The 25,043-nt window shown below is 39.2% G+C and overlaps 1 protein-coding gene across 1 annotated transcript in view; it reads right to left on the bottom strand.

The window, feature by feature from the left end:
• Window positions 1-789: 789 nt before the first annotated feature.
• The window catches only part of HK2 (hexokinase 2), a 41,205-nt gene continuing 16,951 nt past the window's right edge, over window positions 790-25,043 (bottom strand). Inside the window, exons 3-18 of the mRNA XM_063448666.1 lie at window positions 18,395-18,543; window positions 16,185-16,304; window positions 15,069-15,164; window positions 14,087-14,186; window positions 13,505-13,688; window positions 12,634-12,789; window positions 10,354-10,587; window positions 9,584-9,888; window positions 8,372-8,520; window positions 6,819-6,938; window positions 5,611-5,706; window positions 5,041-5,140; window positions 3,759-3,942; window positions 3,203-3,358; window positions 2,533-2,766; window positions 790-1,460 (exon numbers count right to left, since the gene is read on the bottom strand). Of these exons, the coding sequence (XP_063304736.1) occupies window positions 1,316-1,460; window positions 2,533-2,766; window positions 3,203-3,358; window positions 3,759-3,942; window positions 5,041-5,140; window positions 5,611-5,706; window positions 6,819-6,938; window positions 8,372-8,520; window positions 9,584-9,888; window positions 10,354-10,587; window positions 12,634-12,789; window positions 13,505-13,688; window positions 14,087-14,186; window positions 15,069-15,164; window positions 16,185-16,304; window positions 18,395-18,543 (2,528 nt within the window). The 3' untranslated portion in view covers window positions 790-1,315. The remainder of the gene's footprint in view (window positions 1,461-2,532; window positions 2,767-3,202; window positions 3,359-3,758; window positions 3,943-5,040; window positions 5,141-5,610; window positions 5,707-6,818; window positions 6,939-8,371; window positions 8,521-9,583; window positions 9,889-10,353; window positions 10,588-12,633; window positions 12,790-13,504; window positions 13,689-14,086; window positions 14,187-15,068; window positions 15,165-16,184; window positions 16,305-18,394; window positions 18,544-25,043) is intronic.

Here is a 25,043-nt window from a genome sequence, read left to right as displayed (position 1 = left end):
TTTAGGTAAAAAACACTAAAATAAATAAATATTTTCTAGAAAAAACAAAAAAGCATGAATGTAGTGGTGCTTATTAAAATCGGTTATGGCTTTTGAGGATATTTAAGTCAGAATCCAAACGTCTGATAAAAAGGGGCAATCGGCTCTGCAGTTCCTATCATTCTCAGCCAGCCACTGTGCACTGCAAGTCCACAGATAGATGGTTTCCTGCAGGTTGGCCATCTACATTATAGAAAAAAAAAATGATTAAAGGACCTCGAGGTCAGATGTAATCAGCCTTTCATTAGAGGTTGTTGAAAGATAAATAAAAGCTTTGCGTTTTCTAAGTATCTGCATAATTTTAAGGCTTGCTTGTCAGAAACACTTACTGTTATGCAGTTTCTCAGTAGAAATGAGTAGCAGGATTTCTGTGAGCACAAGAAAACACTACAAAGCTTACGTCTCCAGTTTCATTTCAATTAACACTAGCCAATAATGGCAGAATAAAAAAAAGCTGGTGTTCATCTTGCTGCGCGCAGAGATGGTGAATAGTAATTACTAATCGCTGATCTTTTGTTTTTTAATAAATGGGATTTAAAAATCATTTAAGGCTGGAAATAAAGTTTAGTTAAAGAAACCATAATTTAAAAAAAAAAAAAAAAAAACATAGTTTCCAGAGGGATTTTCATTGTCTTCCTCCTGGAAAATAAAAAGTGAGTTTGAAGGTATATTGTAATGCCAATGCAAACTCGTAAGGCTGTTAAGGACCAGGAGCACACTAATCTATTTAAAGCATGACATGCCCACCATTAATTTCTACAAATGAATTCCTGGTTTCACCCATAGCTACAGATCTGGAATTTGTAAAACACCAAAAGAAAAAAAATACTTTGCATAGGAACAAAAAGTACTAACTGCGTTGAAATATTGCAGAATAAATACCTATTCAAACCATGGAACAGAGCCCACTGCCATCTCTGCATGTTAACATCAGTTATATGTCCCTACTGGGGCATCTTCCATCAGCCACCTTGAAGAACTACAGATCACCAATAATAAAGTTAGCTATAAATTATTTTGGAAACCCCCAGCTATCCTACAAAAATATTAAAATATACACCCATGGTACACATTTCCCTGGTACAGTTTTCGCATAAAGATGAAATATTTGCTGGCTTCCATTATTACTCAGTGCCAAATCACTGATGATGTGCTCTGTCTCCAGGGAGAGTGGATCAGTGGGACGCAGGATCCAGTCTACTAGAGTCTATGCTAAAGATGGACATGGTAAATGTCTGCAAGCGGTCTCTGTGCAGGAATGCACACAAGCAAGTTGTTAACGCTGGCCTGCTTCCCGAATCCTACAGGCCACTGCTGTGATCAGAGCAGCTCCCTTCCCGCTACCATCTTCAGATTGGAGAAAGGTCACCTGGCATTTAGGGGACAGCTCCTTTACTGTCTGGCGCATGATGGTGGAAAAACTGGAAAAAAAAATGGAAAATGCATTATTTCAATTTGTAAATAACTACACACGTATAAATAGGCACAACTCGCTAACATGAGGATATCTTGCTACACCGGAAGTGATAAAGGTAGAAGTGTTTGCTAAATGAATCATGTGACCCTTCAGTTAAAGGGTTTATCCGAGCAAAATTACAACTTCATTGATTTGGATCACCCCCATCCATGGCACCCCTGTCTTCCCCTCAGCTCATCCTCTCTTTAAGGGGGAGGGACATCAGGCAAGGAGGATCGGGCTGAGGTGGAACTTGTCCTTGGCAAGGGATAAAGAAGTACATTTGTTTTTTTGGGGGTGTGGGTGGCATTTTTGGCAAACAGCACACAAGAGGATACTACAATCAAAAACACTGTTTTTTGGTTGGACTAACCTTTAAAAAAAAACCTCAACATATATGAAGAAGATCATATTTCTTCTTATTTGGGGGCTTTGGTTAAATAATTTAGTCAGGGCATAACTAAACTTAGAACAACACTCTCAAGAGCAGAACATACTTTCATCAGAACCCTTTGGAAAATATGTGGTATATATCTTATCAATACTTCTACAAATTAACACGATTAACCAGCTGGAGCCAGACATTGGGTCTGGAATATGAATTGTCTAGACATTTATTTAATTAAGTTTTGAAGTCATACATGGTGTGATTGATCATGGCAATCAGGATAGGGTAGAACACACAACAAATACTATTTTCTACAGAATTGTATTGATCTATGAAAAAAACAGGCAACTACAACACCATTTGTTATCTACTGTGACTTTTATATAATAAAGTGATTAGAATTAGAATTGATACCAATTGATACCAGAGAGAATTGAGTTTGCCCAGAGTTGAGTAAAACAGAACTTTCCTTTCGAAGGCTTCATATGTCGGATGAATTTTAATGTCGTCATATGATTCCTTACAAAATGTATAAGATTTATTGTACTACAAAGTTTAATAAGTGCCTAGCTTAAAAACTATAATTAAAAGCTGGAGAACACTCATGTAAATAAAGCAGTGAATGGCCAAGAAAGGTCTAGTAGCTTACTGTGGGTGAAGTTTGTAGAGTGTTCCGTCCACTCCTACTGTGACTTTCAAGAAGTCCAGCCCTCGGTTCTCCCTGATCTTGTCCACCACGGCTGCAACACCAGCCCCACAGACTTGTGCTGCTCTACGTGCTACAACTGTACACACTTCCTTTACTATGATACTGTCATCACATGTGCTGTTCAAGCCAAGATGTTGTAGGATGGAGCGGACCTGCAGTAATGCCAGGCGGTCACTGGAATGAAAAAAGAAAAAACATGTTTCAGTGTGGGACATCACACCAATGGGTATATTCACATGGAGAAAAGCACTATATCACATCTAAAATACTAACTTTCCACCTGCTGTTTAGGATAGAATCATTAATAATACTGTGATATTTTTAGTTAAAGGCATAGCTAATGTCAAGAGGAAGAACCGCATTCAATTCTTAGAAGCTACAGGATGCTTTGACTAAAGTAGGACCAACAGGACCACGAGATCTTGAACATTGTCAGGATTTACTTTTCCACTCATATTATTTATTTTTAGCCAGTGAAAAACTAACTAAATACTTATCTGTGATTCACCTGACAGTACGGTGTGTGAATTGTGCAGTAGACATTTTTTGTCTAAGTTGGCCTATAGTTTTAATCTCAAACACCTGTTGCATTTTGAGACTTTTTACTCACCTTTCGATCTGAGACAGGAACTTGGTTTCAAAGATGCCTCTCGTCTTGAGCCTCTCTGAAATCTTTCCTCTGAAGAGAAACCCTCGTTTGGTGAAATCTATCAATATATTTCTGACGATCTCCCCAAGATACATGCCACTAATCATCTTCTCAAACCTACAGCCACAGAAAAAAAAATATTTTCAATAAATGGGTGAGCTTATGAACTGATATATGTTCTGCCACTATTATTCTCTAAGGTTCCATATTTAAGGACTATGTTGATGATAATGCAAGCAGCATGCCTGTACTAATTTTACTGCTTCTACATCACATGTATAATGAAATATAAATGAGAATGAAATAGAATGCAAAGTAGAGCTCAGAAAAACTAATTAAGAGTTAATGCAAATATTGTCAAGTCATACAAAATCTCTCCCGTGAGTCACCAACAGACACTGCTTCACCACAATCAAATCTTGCAGTGTCAGTTATCTGCTGGGCAAATACGGTTCAGGCCCTTCTACTCTCCTACACATAGCTAACTTGTTTCCCATAGGCAGTAACTGACACATACCTCTGCTTGCCAGGATTAAGAGACAATTCATCCACAGCTTTGTCAAACTCTGTACGGAATGGTTCCAGACAGTCATTGTCTCCAAATGCCCCCCACTCCATGTTAATGCACATCCTGCCCTCCACTCCTTCCACCAGATCAACATTCTTCATCTCCTCCATGTAACATGCGTTGCTCCCAGTTCCTGCCAATCAGAAATTAATATATGTATTCTCTGACCGTATTTTGTTCAGGATATTTTTCAAATGGATCATTACGGCAGCATAGCATTAATTATCAATGCCAAGTAAAATGAGACTGCTACCGGGACGGCCTTATGCCACCGGATATATCATAATATGTAACCTAGACAGTGTGCTCACAGATCTCTATTATAAGTGCAATATTCTGATTAGAATCTGAGATGTATACATTCTTGTAAACCCAAACAATGGTTATTAAATATACAAAGTGCCAATGCCGTGATTTTTCTTGATATTTTTTCACCAGCATGTTGAAAGGGACACTATAAGCACAATAACTACAATAGCTTACAAAATCTGAGACATATACGTTCTCACAAACCAAAACAATGCTTTTAAATATACAAACTGTCAATGCAGTAATTTATCTTAATATTTTTTCACCAGCATGTTGCAAGGGCCACTATAAGCAACATTACTACAATAGCTTACATAATGTACATGGTGCAAGTAATCTTTGCTTTTTGCGTCTCTTTTTTGTCAAACCATTTGAGAAGTTTGATAAAACTTGGGGGATCTTCCAAAGCCTGGCCACTTTATTGCGCACAGCGCGCACACCTTATTATTGGTTGGGTGACTTTGAAGAGATAATGAGGAATTGAAACTTTCGTATTATCAGCATGAAAGGGTCAGGCTTTGAATGTCAGGAAAGCACCAATATTTATCATACCTTTAAAAATAGTTGACCAAAAAAAAAACAGTATCCAAAGACTTCTTGCACAATAATTACTGCAATAAATTGTAACGGCTATCGTGCTTCGAGTGTTCCTTTAAGAAGAAATTCTAAATCCTAGTGCGAAAGATTGCAGCATATTTCTGCAGCTTCTGAAAACTTACAAGGAGTTACCACTAGAACTATTTATTCAGATTAAACCATCTAATTTTATTGTGGTTTTCCTTCTTTTTCAACTGTTCTGGAAGTGCTAGAAAAATCCCTCTGCAATACTGGGGCAGCTAAGGCAAAAATGCACTCGTTCAATTGCACGTGAAAGTTAATAGCATATAAAGAGCCAAAATATTAACCAGGTGAAGATTCTTACCAACTATCAATCCCATTTCACAGTAAGGGTCTTCATAGCCACAGGTCATCATAGTGCCCACTGTATCATTTACTACAGCCACTACATCCAGGTCAAATTCCTGCAAAATCAGTGAAAGATGCCTGTTTGTTTCACAAATAAACTTTCAGAGAATGTTGTCATGTTTTGTTTTGTAAAAAGACATGAAATGCAAACCATATAGACTAATTGTCCCCAAACCAGTCTTCAAGGCACCCATACCAGTCCAGGATTTAGGTATAACACAGTTGTGTCTACTGTGGTTTTTTGTTTGTTTGTTTATTTGTTTGTTTTTCTAAAAACACCTTTGACACAATCCCTAAATCCTGGACTGGTAGGGATGCCTTGAGGACTGGTTTGAGAACCACTGATATAGACAATAAAAATGTGTATTCATTACGGTGGGACCTTTCCAATACTCCTGAACCCCTGGACTCCTTAATGATCCAACCTCTTGGCAGCAAAATTGTATCTTGTGCAGTTGATATCAAGCATGAACTGATTATATAATTCACATAGCCCATGCACAAGACCATAATGTCCCATAATTACCTCCCGTCTGTGGATGGCTTCCTTTAGCAAATTCACAACATCCTCTCCTTCACAGCCAGATGCCTTGAAACCTTTAGTCCACTTAAGAAGAATACCCTAGAGAAGATCAGAGGAGGAGCATGTCACAAACTAAGCATTACTTTGATTCTATAAGAACATTATCATACTTCTGGAATGGATGAAGCCACATGGACAGTTTAAAGAAATGGATTACACCTGAACCTGTGTCACTAGTAAAGAATGTAATTGAGACTCCTTATATTGAACTACACCCTGTAGGAGCCGAAATGCACAGAATAAGTTATAAGAGACTTCATTTTGAAAGAGCCAACTACTTCTAAAACCATAGGGACAGTAAACTGCTTTACAGGAGACAGAGATGTAATGGTTTCTTCCAATCACTGCCTTCTTAAATGTAGCTGCTTTCCAGAGGGCTGTGCTGACATTGCTTAGGCCACACCACAAAGTAAATTGATGGTATGGTGTTTCTGATGTCTCCTAGTGGTAAAACTGGGGGACATCTATAGAATTCAACTGATGTTCAGTTTATACATAAGATAATATTTTAAGAAACATATATAAACTGGGAAATGGAAAGAGGAGAAAGGGGAATTGGACACCAAAATAGCCAAATTTGTTGACTATTGTTGAATATTTTGGTCTAAATTTTACACTTTTGTTTTCAGTTCTGCATTGTTCAAGGTTTACTGACTAACCAAACCATGGGAAGTCTAGCAAGGGGGATAATTGCCACTTCTAACAGGATGTGCATTGGTTTGAGTGTTGGCATAGTAATGCAGGAGTGGGGTAGGTGTTGTGAAGGGCCTTTGCTATTTTAGTACTGTATGGGTTAATGCGTTGGCTGGTGGCTGAGAATGTGCTCATAACATTCATAATACATGAGAATTGTTATTGGTGGCAATGAAGTTGCAGTTATGAAAAGATCTCCATGAATGCTCTGTCATGCTGTGCATTCCATTTAGTGCTCAAAAATGCCTCTTCTTTGTTCTTGCCCACAAGGACAAAAACTGCCAGTTTCTGTTTGTTGTCTTGTCGTGGACTTTGCTATTATTTATAGCTGTATTATGAATGGCTGAAACGCCAACACCACTCAAAATAACTCTGTTTATCTTATCCTACAGATCTCAGAAGTAAAATTAAAGTCCCATGACAATTACCAACCTATTTACATGGAATTCAATAATTACCTCATCCAGGCTATTCTGTTGACAAGGAAAAGAAAAGGTGAATCCCAGGGGCAGTGACACTCCTTTCATGCCCATGTATTCCAGGAAATCCGCAATACAATGAACAATGTGGTCAAAAAGCTGCATAGAAAAATATAGCACTATTAAAACATTGCATTTAAATCCAACAAGAACACACACTTTAAAGGGACGCAATAGGCACCAGAACCACTACAGCTTAATGTAGTGGTTTTGGAACAAATAGCCTTCCCTGCAAGCTGAGCAATGTAAACCCGGCCTTTTCTGAGACAAAGAATTGTTTACACTGCTGCCTAAAACCATCCCTAATGGCAGTCACTCCAACAGCCAATAGAGGGACTTCCTGGGGTTGGTCCTGCAAAGATTGTGGGACCAATGTTCAGCACCTGCTCCACGCTATACATGGAGACACTGAACACACATAAACATGCATTGCATCAATTAATCTCTATGAAAAGATGATGATTGGCACATTGCAGCAATTTGATGCTCATGTGCACTAGCCTCCCAATGCTTCCCTAGGTTTGATTATTTAAACCAGCAAAGCCTGGATGTGCACAATAATCTAAATCATTAGTATAATACTATTGGGTTAGGATTACATGTTTATATACCTAGCCCTATAGTGTTTCTTCATGTAACCATAGTGAAATCTAGTTCTAAAAAGAAAAAATGTATACTACTGCCAGTCAAATCAGAATAATACTCCTTGCCAATCCAATCATAATACTCTGTAGAAGAGGGAAACATAATGGTGCATCACCAACATCAGCCTTCAGTAGATGTGGGGATGTTTAGTTTCCTATCCAAAAGAACATATGGAGAACATGGGAAAACAACTGAAAATTTGTAACAGACCGAGAGAGTTAAGCCCCCCCGATTATCACTTCAGATTATTTAAAGTGAGAGCATGGTTAGAGTAATAGCTCCTTTTTGCTTATAGAAAGAGTTTTGGCTGCAGTACATTTTCTTGAAACAGAGGCAAGCAGAAACCAAATTGGTAGCATTCCAAAATGCCTGGCATAGACACCCAGCTGCCCTGAATGAGCACTACCATTGTTTATTATGGCAGTGATGTTGAAAAAGATTACAGGGGAGATTTATAATTATTTTTTAAACATGCTAATCTTGTGTAAGGTGATAAATAACAAGTGATCACGATGATTGCACCCAGTGTATGCCTTGACAAATCTCCAACAAAATGAGCTTGGTGGCCCTTTTCCTGAAATAAGAGAAAGATCTCCAATATGAACGTGATCCTATGAAGCACCATTAGCAGACAGACATGCTTTCACTATGAAAATATAGCTCCAGATCAGTTAGCAATTGAAGAGAGTCAAGAGACCTGCTGTTTCCCAGCTGATAAAGGGACACCAATATTAGTAAACAATGAATGTAAACATAATGACCATATAACTCTCTTTGGGACAAAATGGCTGATGTCTCCTGGACAGAAAGAGCTAAACATAAGAAGTTGTACGTCGTGAGAACATAAATAACAGACCTGTAATTCCCATATCCCCATGTCTACTCACCTCCTCGCCTGTGCCCAGCATAATGTCCTGGGGGATTGTGTAGATCTTATTGTGCATTTCCACGCCACGTCTCATGCCATTTCGAACACGTACGAGGAGCACACGGAAATTAGTGCCTCCTAGATCTAAAGCCAGGAAGTCTCCTTTCTCTGAAAGTGCAGAGAGGTGAAAATGAACACTGTGCATACTATGTTTTGTGTTAAAATGGAAAAAATCTACAAAAGTACAAATCCCAATTTGGCTCCTCTGTGTGTTACATAGTGACCTGACCTCACATTTTAATATACAAATATGACATTCGACTCGCCACTGATATTTTTGTACCTTCTTATTGTTCTTGTAATATTGTTTTGCTATTTATAAAGCAGAGAGTACAACCGACCCTTTTAAAATAGGACGTGTTTTCCTTAAACGACAAAACATATGATATTAAGAGCTTCACCGTCATGTTTAGAGTTGGTCCACCCAGTCCTCCCACTAGATTTCCAGGGATGGATTAATTCCCCCATCTACCTCACTTCCTTACCCATGGGTCTAAGACTAACCAATTCTGTGTTCCGAAAGATAAACTATGAAATCATTTTCAGTAGACAGTCTGTATAAGTCTGCAATACACAACATTTTTTTTTTACTACATTACCCTAAATGTACACGTCCTGTTTCATCATGGAAAGTAAAATGTAAAACAAGTACTTTAAAAGTTTAGAAAGTTACTTTGCATTCACTGGAATATAGCCCTATTTCAGAACCTTTTAGTACTGGCTAGCGTTTATTATATATATATATATATATACACTATCTGTTATGCATATGTCCTGTATAATCTTGGAAAGTACTGGTGGCAATGCATAAATATTATATGTATAAAACTTCAGAAAGTTTCTTAGCCTTCCCTGGATAATTGTCTTACTTGAGAATTATTCAATATTGGCTGAATAATATATTATATGCATTATCTTGGAAAATACCGATGGCGATGTATAAATATTAGATTCACCTATAAAAAAATAGTGTTTCAAAACTTCAGAAAGTAATTTCACTGGGAATGGAACATTGCCTCATTTCTCTGTTGGATGGAACACGTTGTAGGTATCGATGAATATAACTATGACACTTTTGCTTTCTGAGTTGTTTTCTTAGATAAACAATTTGATAAAAGGCATCATTGATTTGAATGTGTTCTTTTTATTTCAAACAATGGGGTTCTCTTACCTGTACCATCAGGAGTTGCTCGTACATAGGTGGGCAGCATTTTCACTGTGGCACTGTTGTGGCTTTCTTTTTGCAGGCCCCTCTCCATTTCTGTCCTCATTACTTTCTTAATCTCCAAGAGCTGTTGGTGGCTGAGATTTAAAGCTTCAAGTGTTTTCTCTCTTTCATGCTTCTGGTCAGCCAATCTGTAAGCTACAGCAGTCACCATAGCAGCCCCTTTTCCACTGCCATCTTCAGACCGGATGAATCGGACATCACATTCTGGTACCAAACGACGAACAGTCTTCTGAAGGAGCCGAGCATAACTGGAAAAATATTAAAATACATTTTTATCTGACCCACTAAGCAAAAGTACATCAGTTTTAATTCTAAAACCACCAGAAACTCATTTGAATAGGTAATATCTCTCCTACAACTCTATCCTAACATACTGTACTGAAGAATTTTATTTTATCTTCTATGGAACTGGGAATCAACCACCGCTGAACCGATTCCGACCCCCTTTTTTAACTTACAATTACCATTGGCTCCAATATAAATCTCATTGTCTTAGATTTTGGTACATCCAGCTAACATTCATGAGATTTCTCATGCAGATAGATGACATTGTTTGCAAACTATGGAAATTGTCTTTTTCTATCTATACTAATCTTAGAATGTTTGGAATAAAGTTCTTTGGAAAACTGTGTACAATGTTTATCTATTAAAACAATGCTTGTTGGTTTGTTGAAAACCCATTGTACTTTTGCCGGTACCAGAATCTCACTTACTGTGGATGGTTTTTGTAGACAGATCCATCCACTCCCACTGTGGATTTCAGCCTCTCCACACCTTTGTTTTCCCGGATCCGCCGCAGCACAGCAGCTAGAGTTGCAGCACAAAGATTGGCAGAACGGGTAGATACAATCTGACAGATTCTGTGAGTGGCCACACAGTCCTCATGGGATGGCTCCAAACCCAATTTGCTTAAAATTTCATGGGCTTTCTGAATCCCTTCTTTATCCCTACAATGGTAAAAGCAAAGTGAGGAAAAATGTTTGGGCATCTTAGCTCAGCATTGTATGTACATTTAGGAAATATATGATTTAGTTCTCTACATGTGGGGTTCCAAGATGTGATTAAACTACGTGCATGCTAGTTTCCAATGTGTAAATTAGTGATCTACACCCTAATATGTTTATTTGCTAACACCCTAATATGTTTATATACTAAACCAGGAATCATGATTAATGGACAACGTCAAAGGGATACTATAGTCACCAAAGCAACTTTAGCTAAATGAAGCAATTTTGGTGTATAGATCATGCCCCTGCAGTATCACTACTCAATTCTCTGCCATTTAGGAGTTAAAGTACTTTGTTTATGCAGCCCTTAGCACACCTACCTTCATGTAAATTGCACAGGCTTCCTAAACACTTCCTCTAGTGATGCCTAAAGTTCACACATCCTTTATTGTACAGTCTGCTTAAATTTGTTTTGTTTTTTTATCTCCTGCTCTGTTAATAGTTTAGTAGCTTGATTAAAGTTCAATTTACAGAGCAGGAGATAAAAACCTCTAAAGTAATTTACCATCTGATTGAAAACCATTTTACATGTGAGATGTGTGAGTTACAGACAGGGGAAGTGTGGTAGGGCTGCATGGACAAAAACAAAAGTGATTTAAATGGCACCAAAACAACTTTAGCTTAAAGGACCACTATAGTGCCAGGAAAACAAACTCGTCCCCCTCCGGCCGGGCTCTAGGGTGAGGAAGAGGTTAAACACTTACTTTTCTCCAGCGCCAGGCTCCCTCGGCGCTGGGTACTCTCCTCCCTCTTCCGCCAATTGCGCATGCGCAGCAAGAGCCGCGACCGCCTTCAGTCAGTCCATAGGAAAGCATTCTTAATGCTTTCCTATGGATGCTGGCGTCTTCTCACTGTGAAAATCACAGTGAGAAGCGCGGAAGTGCCTCTAGCGGCTGTCAATGAGACAGCCACTAGAGGCTGGATTAACCTTAATGTAAACATAACAGTTTCTCTGAATCTGCTATGTTTACAGCAGGCAGGGTTAACCCTAGATGGACCTGGCACCCAGACCACTTCATTGAGCTGAAGTGGTCTGGGTGCCTATAGTGGTCCTTTAATAAAACAATTTTGGTGTATAGATCATGCGCCTGCAGTCTCATTGTTCTATTCTCTGCCATTTAAGAGTTAAATCACTTTGTTTATACAGCACTAGTCACACACCATTTTTGAAACAAAACACTTTGATAAATCTCCCCAATGTAACAGTGGAGTTATTTTAAATGTTTACTTATTTGCTCTATTATTTGCAATTTTGTGGTCAGTTCCTTGTTTAGCGAATAACCCTGTCAGTAATTTAGTCACTGAGTTTCAACATACGATACATCAATCAAGACAATGCGACTGAGGCAGCACTATCTAGATGTAAATAAACGGAGTTCAGTATTATATAAACCTGAAAATAAAGTTGTAAAACATTCACAGTGAGGCTAATACATCACAATTCAGCATTCCAAAGCACATCGCCTTATATTTAAATGTTGACTATAAATTATAGGGACTCTTAAGAGTCACATTAATAAGTAGAAGTGAAATGAAGGTGGACAGAGTCGTCTGAGTTTGCAAGGGCATTACATCAGCCACTCGAGTTGCAGCCTGTTTCTACGTACAGGCTTGTCTTCACTGAGCTGGTTTTACAGCTTTATCAGTCTATGACTAGTGTGTATTCATATATAATCCTTGTTTGTACAAGGGTTTTCACGTCCTGGAATCATGCAGGTGAAGGAAATGGATCAGTGATGGCTAAATTTTACAGCATAAATTGCCTCTGGACTACATTTCCCATAATGCTCAGCTAGCTTTTTGACTTTAAAAGCTCGCTGAGCATCATGGGAAATGTAGTCCAGAAACAATTTATGGTGTCATGGTTAGCCATCACTGTAACAGATCATACTCTTGTCCAGGTTTATAATGAACACTTACTTTACTACAGAAAAAACAACTAAAAGAATCATTAGGTCGGTAGTGACAAGTTCTGTTCTGTCTTACTTTTCAATATCTGAGATGAAACGGGTTTCAAAATGTCCAGTAGTCAGGAGGTCGGCTGTAATCCTGCCGCCAAAAAGAAGATCTTCTTTGGCCATTTTGACTAAGATAAGTCTGACTAACTCTCCCATGTACATTCCGCTAATCATCTTCTCAAACCTACAAGAGAGAACATTAAAAAAAACAATCATGAAACCCTTCCTGAATCCCATTTCTATAATACCCCTGCTTACATCTTATTCTATCAATCCACATCTCCCCCTTATCTTTGAATTCATTTACGTTATGGAAGTCAGGAAATAACCAGCAGGTGGCGCTGTTGTTTTACTGAAAAACATCATTGCATCCGATATTATGGATACATACTAACACTAAGACTAAAGACAGAGTATAAACTCAAAGTATTGAGCACAGATATTCCCCATACATAAACAAAACATGTAAATACATACATTTATAAAATAATACTGTATCAGTATCAGTCTGCTCCTTGTACAAATTAGCGAAATGCAGGCTGATAATCTTTTGCCAATCTGACATTAGAGAATTCAGCATACACCATGATTGTGTATATGTATAGAATGATGTATGTATGCCTGCATGCAAGTCATAAATTGGAGTGAAAGATGTCTATTGCACACTCTTCCTCCAGACATATAAAAAGAAAACACTGTTTGAGCTGCTGCAGTAACCCTAAGCTAGCAATGTAAATAGTAATTTATATAGTAAGAGAGAGATATATAGTCTGTATTTCTGTTTTATTTATGCCAACATAATTTCTTCTCCTTTTTAAATTACTTTTGCAATGCTCATACAATATCCATGAGTGGTGCTATGTTCTTTTGCACAAACCACAATTAACAGAAATACTTGCATTTGTTTGCCTGGATTTAAAGATCCCATGTCGATTTCGCGGTCAAACTCAGTCCTAATATCATCCAGGCATCCATCATCTCCAAATGCACCCCACTCCATATTCACGCACATCCGTCCTTCGTCACCTTCCACCAAATCAATATGCCTCATTTCTTCCATGTAACATGCATTAGTACCTGTACCTGTATAAACAAAGAAACATTTAAAGTATTCACTCCATGGGAGCATACAGGACACAACCATCGACCATAAGACCTGTGAGTTCTAACCCAATATTGGCTGAACAAAAATCAGGGAGACAGGTACAAACTGATTACACTCAATTCAAACTTCAGTTTTAAGATACAGCACAACTGATATATCAATAAAGGGGGCGCTAGCCCGAGAGCACACAGCAATAAACATGCAAGTACGGCAGTGGGATAAAGGGATAAATAAACCTCAATCATTAAGGTTTGCCAGTTCCATTTATTAATATGATTGACCTGAAGATTCAGCAGTATCAATTACAAACCAGTTGGTGCATTCAATACTCCTGTTCTCTCACACACTTATATGGGAACAGTCATTCTATACTTACCAATAATAAGACCAATTTCACAATTGTGGTCATCAAATCCACAAGTCATCATGGTTCCCACAGTGTCATTTACAACAGCCACAATGTCAATGTCAAAATCCTGCAAGGAAAGGAAAGATTAGAAATATAACAGGCACCTTTAGTCACATCACTGACTACAGCAAATACATGCATACAAACTACATTTAGGCCAGACATGTGTCACACTTGTGACTTGCACAAGTGACTTCTGTCTGACACCAGTAGAGGGCACATAGGCAGCAAGATAGTTTACCATAGTCATTCATAGAGTCCTTGTATTTTTCACATAGGAAGAAAGAAACGAGAATTTAGGCTCTCCCTCATTTACACATTTATGTTCAGTAACCAGGATATCCTAAGTTTATTGCAGACTAAGCCACCAGCACACATGAAAAGTACATTATGGGGCACAGGTCCACCACACGTATTATCTTGCCTTTACCTGTGGCATTTACAGAGTGTCTTGTGATAAGCAGCCTGTTCCTATCAGAGATGGTTAGTGACAACTGATGGAAAATGCCAAGATGCAGTGTTGGTATTTAGTAAAATAGTTCCTACTTTCTCTCATGATGTTTTGATTGTGTATTTGAGAGTGCCACCTTAAATGGACACTGCAGGCAACACAAATAAGTTGTGATGGTGCCAGGAAGCTTAGTTTAGATTAAGTTGTTTTGGTTGCCTGAAGTTTCCCCTTAAGCTTTTTCAATAGTAGGGTCATCCTTCTAATTCACATGAGCTGTGGGCTGTTATTAATTAATAAAAAACTGAAGGTTCACAATATTTTCATAATTGAAACCATTTGCAGACACAGTGCCAATGCATTGCTGCATCATCAATAATCTGGAGCAGAGGTGGGCCTATTTTGTTAACCACAAAATACATACATCTCATAAAATAAGTAACCAAATATTTCCACAATTGGATTTGGTTTCTAACTAAATAAAGTGGAGAGCATACGTACCCCACGTTTCTTGATTGCTTTCCGTAACAATGTGACCACATCCTTTCCTTCTACCCCACAGGCTTTGAATCCTTTGGTCCAATTTGCCAAGATGCTCTTCAAACAGAACAAGAGAATAAAATAAAATTAACATAGATAGGTGTAACAAGTGAATAAAATCTTTAACTCCTATGCTACAACAACAATATTTACATTTTCCAGAACGTGAATACCACTCCAGGAAAGGTATAATTGTTTTAATTCATGGGCTAGATGTTATGCAATTATAGACATGTAAAAACAGTCTACGAATCTGGTCAGGTGTTGCTTAGGACAGACATACCATCCTGTTTTGCTTTTGCTTTTTTTTTTGCACGCAGATTGAATTTCACAAAAGGAGTTAAATATACTGTAAATTAAAATCATCTGTGATATAACTTCATACATGTCTGCACACGCACAGTAATAAAGAAAACGAGAACAGTAAACTCCACCACCCATAAGAGTTAATTTCAAAGTGTATAGAAAGTGTACACTAAATAATCTTCCAGTCTATTGTGTACTTAGTGCATATTAATCTCAGTTAAGGCATTATCTAAATACCAGCTGTGTAAAAGTCTCTTTAACATAGAATAAATTATATATTTATGTCAGTTTCTGTGGTGTGTTTTGCTGGTTGCCTGTGTTTTTTGCGTGGTCTGCACACTTTAACAAGGATCATAGATTTATTTATATTAGACTCCATACCTCCTGGGTGAACCTCTCCAGGACCTGTACCGTTCTATCCCCTATTCTTTCCTAGAGGGCCTCTTTTCTAGGTGCTCAGAATATTTGATGTATGAATGTATCACACATATAGCAAACTGGCCTTGAAATTATAGTGAATGTGTTTAGGAATCAGTTTATTAAATTAAACATTTTTAACCTTGCTTTACATTTTTAAATTATATTAATAAGTAGGACTTCATCGCTCATCACTTCTCCAACAAAAAAAAGCACCCTAATTTGACTATTTGAATGTTCGAGACACGAGACTCCACTAATATTAACAATTCAAGCTGCCATGTCCTGAAGCCAGCTTAGCCCAGTGATTGCTAAGCTTCATATTTTCCTATAGGTTAATTACAATCAAATTACCTCATCCAGTTTGGTCTGATGACAGGGAAACGAGAACGTGAATCCCAGAGGAAGCTTCCGGTCTTTGATGTTCAGCTTCTCCATGAAGTTGGCCAAACATTCAGCAATATGGTCAAACAGCTGCAATTAAAAGAACAACTCTAATTAATCTACAACATTCACACCTTATTCTAGGTTAATTGATTTCACCAGAAAACAAACATATAAATGAAGCTGGGAGTACAAAATATTACGCAGGGCTAGCTAGCCTTCAAATCTTCAGTTTTCATTGAAGGTTCCAAGGGCAATCAGACGAAATGATGAGGATGTCAATTAACATATAAAGATTACTGAATTCTATCAATATGTGGCTCTGTACAGAGCATATATAGGGCAACTACTAATGCTGTATATTCAGAACTTGTAAGTCGAATGTCCTTCAGTATCAGTGTAATCCCTAAAACATTTCATTTTCCGTATACAGATAGGAACTGCATGTATGTGACATATTGATGTACCTTGCAATATACATCTTACATTAGCACATGTAAAATGTAATTTAAACACACCGTCTACGGAGTGTGGAATATGCATGGAAACAATTACCACTCATCATGTAAGATGCTAGTGGCAAAATGTCTGCAAGAAAAGTGTTCAAAGCAAATGTCCCAGAGAAATGCAGTTCAGCAAAATATTTGGATTTTAGAAAACAAGCGTAGTTAAAAGGTGTATTACGACATCTAGCTGTGCTCCAGTCATTACATCCAGTACGTCAACACAAAATAAACAGTCATGCAGAGGGTTAAATGTAAACCTTGCTTATATGTCCATGTGCAGAGTAAGTTGTAAATTAGGCTTAGCATTTTGCATGCCATAGATGTCTTGCTTTGGAAGCTACACCTGGTCACTGTAAAGTGCATGGGCCTGCTGTTCAGCTCTTCTGACAGTTCAGGCAGTTTGAGTAAAGGAAACGCTCCATTATTATTATTATACGGCTGTGACACAGCGTGACACAGGATGTATGAAAGAGCCCCTTATCTACACTGCACTTTGAGACACAGATGGCCAATTCCTTGCTCCCTGTTTGGGCATTGAGAAGGTTAATGAAACATGACTTCGTAGACAGACTTAGAAAGACAAAGCTAAAAATGTTACCTGATCTCACTTAAGATGTATAATAAGCTTATTTCAAATTACTTTTATTTTACAATGAACTTTTTTTTTTTTCTTTTTTTTTTTTTTTAAAGAAACACTCCAAGAGGCTTCTAATGGCCAATCCTATACAACCAGTGAGCCCAAGGCATTGTCATTTTATTGTGCACTTAAGTCATATATGTAAGAGTTTTGCGCTATTACATATAGAGATCAACTTGCTGTGGCATGTTAGTAATCCCCAGAGCAATCACGAAAGTGGCACATTATCAAGTGTTTATGGAATATATACGTATGTACTGCTTAGTGCTATCCAGAGCTATAGAACACAAGTTGCATCTATACTGTGCTGTTATCAGTGCCTTCAAAATATTCCACTGCAATAAAATATATCTGGTAAATTATCTAAAAAAAAAGATAGAGAGGGTTTTCAATCTCGAAATTATCTTTGACCATTTCTTAATGTGACTGAGAAGCTAATGAAAGCATTCACCTGATAAAAACCCTCCTTCAAGCTCCTAAGGTATCCAGGAGTTTAGCAGTATTTGAATAGTTGAAGATTGGGCCAGTATTTACAGGACATGATTTTTTTAATCTGGGTGTTTTCATTGGCAGGCGCCTGACATAGCATGTCAAAGCAAATCACTGAACTAAAGATGGCAAGCGCTAGCCAGAATGGAGCCGGGACTGTGCAAGTTATTGTAGTTAGACAGCCGTGTTTTTATTCCCAAATCACTTACTGGCAGGGAAACTGTACTTGTGTTCAGGCAATAAGCTGCTATCACAGCCGAGGAGCTGAGCAAAATGCTGAGGAGGGCAAATTTTGGAGGGTAACTGCATACTGCATTAATTACACCCTGCTGACCTATCATCAAATTACTTAACAAATAGGAAAAATACTCAGAGAATTAGATGCCTTGGAAAAAACTTGTAAACATTTTCAAACGAAATGTAACCATTACATACTCGGCTATCACACTTCCAGGTGCTCTGTTGGAATAATATGAAGAAAATCAATCAACATTCTGGAATCTGCTGATAATCTATGAAATAATAATAATTCATATAAACGGTCTCACCTGAGCTCCGCTGCCTCGCATCAGATCCTCTGGAATGGCATAAATCTGATTCTCCATCTCCACTTTCTTTGTCCCATTATCTGAAACCTTCACCCGTAACACTCTGAAGTTTGTTCCTCCCAAGTCCAATGCCAAGAAGTCTCCATTTTCTAAAAGAGAAGAATGTGTTCCATGTTGTTAATCTGTAAACACTATCACGGTGATAACACCAGGTAACAACTGAGGCAACTTTAAACATTTAATGTGCACATTTAGCATTTGCAATATGTTCTGTTCAATTCTGCCAATACAGCATTATTATAGCGTATGTTCTTTGAAGTGTACATTGTAAGGTTCCATAAGCACATGGTGATAGAAACCTTTTAACAAAACCACTCACATCAAAGACATATTTCTGACAGTCTACAGAGCTTTGGTGCCAAGAAATTTATGTTTGTGTAAATCAGTGTACAAATGACTATAACCCCTACAAAGGGGTATGGTCACATCTGTTGTGTATGTGTGTTGGGGGGGGGGCGGGGGGGAGTTTGCGAACATTTTGCTTGACATCTTTTTATTTTATGTAAGTTACATTTTATTTTGCTATTTATATTACACTGATCAGCCACAACATTAAAACCACTGACAGGTGAATTTAATAACATTGATTCTATTGTTACAATAGCTCCAGTCAAGAGGTGGGATACATTAGGCAGCTATTGTACAGTCGGTCTTTGAGTGACTATGATAAGGACCAAATAGCATCTCTAAAACTGCAAAAAAAGTGGTGCAAGGAAGGAAAGACAACCGGTTAAATTAAGCATCAGGATCATGGGAGCCCAAGGCTCGTTGATGCATGTGGGGAGAGGCTAGCCCGTCTTATTCTATCACAAAGAAGAGCTACTGTAGCTCAAATTGCTAAAAAAAACCAAAAAAAACAAAAAACATAATGCTGGCCAAGATAGAAAGATGTCACAATATACTGTGCATCTCAGTTTGCTGCGTATGGGGCTGAGTAACCACAGACCAATCTGAGTGCCCATGATGACTCCTGTTCGCCTCCAAAAACGTCTTCAATGGGGAAGTGAGCTTACCGCGTACATCCCTTCATTGCAATAGTGTTCCCTGATGGCAGTGGCCTCTTTCAGCAGGATAATGCACCCTGTCATACTGCAAAAAATGTTCAGGGATGTTTTAAAATCCAAATTCTTCAGATTTCAATTTGATTGAGCATCTCTGGGATGTGCTGGAAAAACAAATCAGATTCATAGAGGCCCAACCTCGCAACTTGCAGGACTTAAAGCATCTGCTGCTAATGTCTTGGTGTCAGATATCACAGTACACGCTTGAAGGTCTTGTGGAGTCCATGCTTCAATGCATCAGAGCTGTTTTGGTAGCGCAAGGGGAGCCTACAGGCAGGTGGTTTTAGTGTTGTAACTGACAGTGGCGTACACACACTCCATGGGGCCCCGGTGCGAAACTGATCTGTGGGCCCCCCCCCTACCGTGAACCTCTCCCCCCTGACTGTGGGCCCCTCCCCCGACACATACATACAGACACAAACACATACACACACCCCCGACAGACACATACATACATACATACATACACACATGCAGACACATACATACAGAGACACACACGCAGACACATACATACAGAGACACACAGAGACACATACAGAGACACAGACACACACATACATACACACATACAGAGACACAGACACACATACATACACAGACATACAGATACACACATACAGAAACAGACACACACACACAGAGACACAATCATACACACATACAGAGACACAGACACAAACATACATACAGATACACACACACACACACACATACAGAGACAAAGACACAGACATACATACACACACACAGAGACACAGACACACACATACATACACACACAGAGAGAGAGAGACACAAACATACATATGGATACACACACACACACACAGAGACACAGACATACATACAGATACACACACACATACACACAGATACAGACATACACACATACAGAGACACAGACATACATACACACATACAGAGACACAGACATACATACACACATACATACAGAAACACAAATACACAAAATGTGTCCTACCATGTGTGGGTCCAGTGGTGGCTCAGCCTGATGGGAGTCAGAGTTCCCACTCTGACTCCTTTCTGTTTCCTCCCGCGCGGGCTCTCAGTATGCTGGGAGGAGTGACGTGCGGTCACTTCCTCCCAGCAGTGATGATGTAATCCATGTCCATCGGGTGGCCCTGACAGCATGGGCCACCCGATGGACCCCTTAACATGCGGCCCCGGCGGTTTGCCGCACGGGCCGGGGCCGCAAAGCGTGGCAGCTGCTACCCGGTCGCGGGGGGCCGCAGGGCGGCCGGGCCCCTTGGAGTGCCGGCCCGGTCGCAGCTGCGACCCCTGCGACCGCGGTACGTACGCCACTGGTAACTGATCAGTTTATATAACTGATTGTCCTGACACAGCCATTTTAACTCCCTTAGTGCCATGGACTAAGTAACTGTGCAACCATGCACTGGTACAGCATTTCTCAACATGTATTTATTTATTTATAAAATATTGTACCAGGAAGGATACACTGAGATTTCTCTCATTTTCAAGTATGTCCTGGGTCATAACCCGAGCATGCCTAGAGTGTCATGGTGTGATGATGTCACCCGCACACTGAAGTACTGCAGAGGTCAGTGGGGCTTATACTTACCTCTAATGGGATGACACAATTAAGAACTTGAAAAAAAGTTGGTAAAGCAAAATTGGCACCTTAAAAGTTAAATGTATTAAAATACCAGCCTCTTGAGTTTCATATTACATTAACCGATGGGGGACTTACCTGGCATCCCAGGGATTCCCCCTGCTGCTGATCCAGCACTCTTGGGCCATGTGATCGCGAGGTCCTTGCGAGGACCTCACGATCACATGGACGGAATAGCCGTCCATAGCAATGCCAGCAGGGGGAGTGCCTGTAATAAAGTAATGCTGCCTGTAATAAAGTTAAATATAAGTTAAAAACAGTTTAAAATTAAATTATATATACTTAGATATATATATATATATATATATATATACACACACACACACACACAGACACACTATAGATATGATCTAAGTACATATACACACATACACTGTCCAAGTGGCTACAAAAAGAAAGATTGGACATAACCCATTGCAATACCTTGGGTTGTCTACTATTGCAAATGGTATGCCATCATGGGGGTAATTCTCATTCCTGGGCTACCATGCGGTCTCAAAGGCAACATAACCAGTCTGGCGAATTTCAATGTGAAAAAACTGAAAAATGTAACATGCTATATTTGACCCTGTAACTTCCCAAAACACCATTAAACCTGTACATGGGGGGTACTGTTTTACACGTGAGACATCGCTGAATACAAATATGTGTATTTTATTGAAGTAAGCTAACAGTTTTATGACATTCACAGTTAAAATGTCATGCAGAACTAAAAAAATAAGAACATTTCTTAATTTCTCATATTTTTTTATATTTTATTCATATTAAATTATGTTTCATAGCTCAATATTTGATGTTAAATGAAAGCCCTGAATAAAATGATATATAATAAGTGTGGGTGCACATAATATGAAAGAGGTGAATAGCGGATGAACAGACATATAGTCAAATTACAAGTTTTGTTTATGTTTTATTTTAATCAAAACGTGTACATTTGGCTCAGTCCTTAAGAGGTTAATAAAGAAAAAAACAGAAAGTAGATATAGCATGTCAACATATAATTTTACAGTGTGGGTGGTATATATTAAAATTAGCATGTTGATTATGTCAAAAATGATCAGATTAGAAGAGACAGACAACCACTTGCTTTTATTAGAGATAGTCAAAATTGAAATGTCTGCCTTGTGGGAACTTTTCATCCCAGTTAAAATAGTTTTTAAAAAATGGTGGAAAGTGGGAACAAGAAATTGTTTGTACATGTCTCTTGAAATATATTAACCAATTTATCTAGACGTTTATAAAACAATAAAAAATATAATTTCAAATTTCAAGGATTCTGTAAGAGAAAAGATACTGTTAGCCTACTCATTAGCACACTTTGGCAACCACAGAAGGACATGAAGCGTTGATTTTTTTTAACTGTTTCTACGGCTGGTGCATTAACTGAGCTCTCTTACAACCCTGAGTGCATTAGCCAAGGATATAAATGCTTTGGGTTTGTTTTCTGAGGTTCATGTGTACATGTGTCTCAGAAACTAAAGCAAATACAGTGTGTAGACATTTGATTTATTCAAACCTTCTGGTCTCTGCTATCAATACTGAGCCGTTCTCCCTGACCTGGGAACAAGCACGTTCCTCCCCTTATTTCAGATGAGTAATGCCGACTATACAGTACCTGAAAAAAAATGGTGTAGCTCATATTACCTGCAAGTCATGAGATTATCTACCATAATGAAAAGCTATTTGCCCAGTGGAACCACATCATTGGTAGGGCTGGATGTTAGAGACCTGACCTGACCTTGTATCAGAACCCTATTCTGAGCAGTGAATGTGCTGTGCTTGCGTGACTGGGAAGGATTACACACCCCAGGACCATTGTCCTGGTACAATTACATCCATTGAAATCAAATGTAGACAGCGCTCATTTAACCCATCTGATACCAGCGCTGAAGAATCAAGCAATATTGCTGCATGCTGCAGACAGAGCTATTTAAACATAGAACAACAGTGGAGGCTGCCACGTGGTTTCTATAAATGTTAGAATACAGCTGTACAGTACTTCTGTTTTCTAGGAAACAAACTCACCAGGGACTTTAGATTGCAGGCTCATCTTTCAACAAAGTTTCTCTTTTAAATTTGTAGCAAGTATGGCTCTTATTTTGAAATTACATGCATAATTAATTAACTTTATTTACTTTATTTCTTTTTTTTTTAATTCTTTATTTTTTTGAAGCGCATAGTCAGTTACATTGTGTGGTTATGGCATTTAACGGGTTACATGAGTTAATGCAAAGACATAATGGTATGGTACAGATGGTATGTTGCGCTTTTTTTTTTTATGCAAAGGAAACAAACAAGCTTATCAGAGAAGTCGTCTAAACAGGAGTTATGCAAGATAAGGTAGCATTGACATAAGTTAGCATGTTAGATTAGCTTAATAGTTTTAACTGAGGATACATATCGTGGCTAGTCAGACATGGCGCTGTGAGTCAGTGTCGACAGTTAATATAGGATCGACTTAGATAGTTATAGTTACTCGCTAGGGTACATTAGCGTGATTCAGTTTAACCACCTAGGGACATTGGAGCACTGGGCTTGCCAGGTTGGATATACATGCAGGCTCAAAAGGGTTAAGTGCTGTCAGTGGGGAGCTGCAGAATTAGATTGACTGTACTAAACACAAAATGGAATTAAGGATAAAATTATGCAATAAAGAATATACAGTAGTCTGGTGTAAACTTGGGCATATGTGGTAAGCAGCCGCTTGGTCTTTCCTGTAGCTGTGCTGGATCAGCCGATTCAGCCGGTGTCGTAGTTGGGATCGGGTCTTATGGAGCTCACACTGATTGCTTGAGTGCTTGATTTCCTGACTGCTAGGAATATGTCCGATCCCGTGTGTCTGCTGGCACCATCCCCAGGCAGAGAGCTGAACCTGCGCCTCATGTTCGTTGTCTCCATAAATATAGGCAGGGTCAGAGTTCTGATAATGTCCCCACAGACCCGCCGGCGCTCATGGGAGGTGATGGTGGGGTGAGAGTGTTCTCGGTAGTGAGCCAGATTGACTCTCAGTGTGCGTGGTGAGTGTTCACCCTTGAGAGATATCCGGTGGTCGGGGTGGATGAGGTGAGTACTCCGTTTGTCTTTGGGCTGCTGCCAGCGTGCAGTGTTCAGATCGGCACCGGTTTCCCGGAAGTGGATAGCTGTTGCTCCGGTGCAACAGCCTCTGCTTTCCAGCATGTTGTAGACGCGGCGGCCATTTTGGTTTTTCCATGCGGGCCCAGGCCGGTCTCTCCGCTGCTTAGTTGTTTTGGGTGAGCACTGCATCCCTGGTGGGGGCCAAGATAACCCCCATCGGCCCATGGGGGGGAGAACAGGGCCTTCAATAGGAGTGAGAGAGGTCCCGCCGGACTAAGCACAGGAGATCGGCCGTTTCTCCCGCCAGAGCCTCACAGCAGGCCGCAATCCCATCAGCCCATCAGTCGGCGCTGACATGTGCCCCTTTGCCTTCTGGCTTCCCCTGGAGAGTTTTCAGATGAGTAAGGGTAGTTTTGGGCCCATTATTGGGGATTCATTGGGGAGCTGAAGTGCTCCACGTCCATCCATCTTGGCGGCCAGGCCCCGCCCCCCTTATTTACTTTATTTCAACTCCTTCAGGACTCGAGGTTAGGAAAATGCTATAAAATTATGACAGTCAAGGCACATTATTTATCATAAGGAAGTTAGATATTCTGTATAGTTAGGCCGTGTCTATTAAATGTACTGTGTAAATAAAAAGCCCTAAATACTTTTATACACATGTTGTACCCCTGAGATACTTTTATTTTTATACCCAAAGAAAGGAAGAGTGAAATACAGGGAGCGAGAGCCTAGAACCGCGTTTCAATGGTTGGGAGTAATCCAGAACTGAAACAGTTAAAGAAATGAGTCATTATGA

This window comes from Pelobates fuscus, chromosome 3 (genome assembly GCF_036172605.1).
Source record: "Pelobates fuscus isolate aPelFus1 chromosome 3, aPelFus1.pri, whole genome shotgun sequence".
NCBI classification, from domain to species: Eukaryota; Metazoa; Chordata; class Amphibia; order Anura; family Pelobatidae; genus Pelobates; species Pelobates fuscus.
This window is presented reverse-complemented; position numbering and strand designations above follow the sequence as displayed.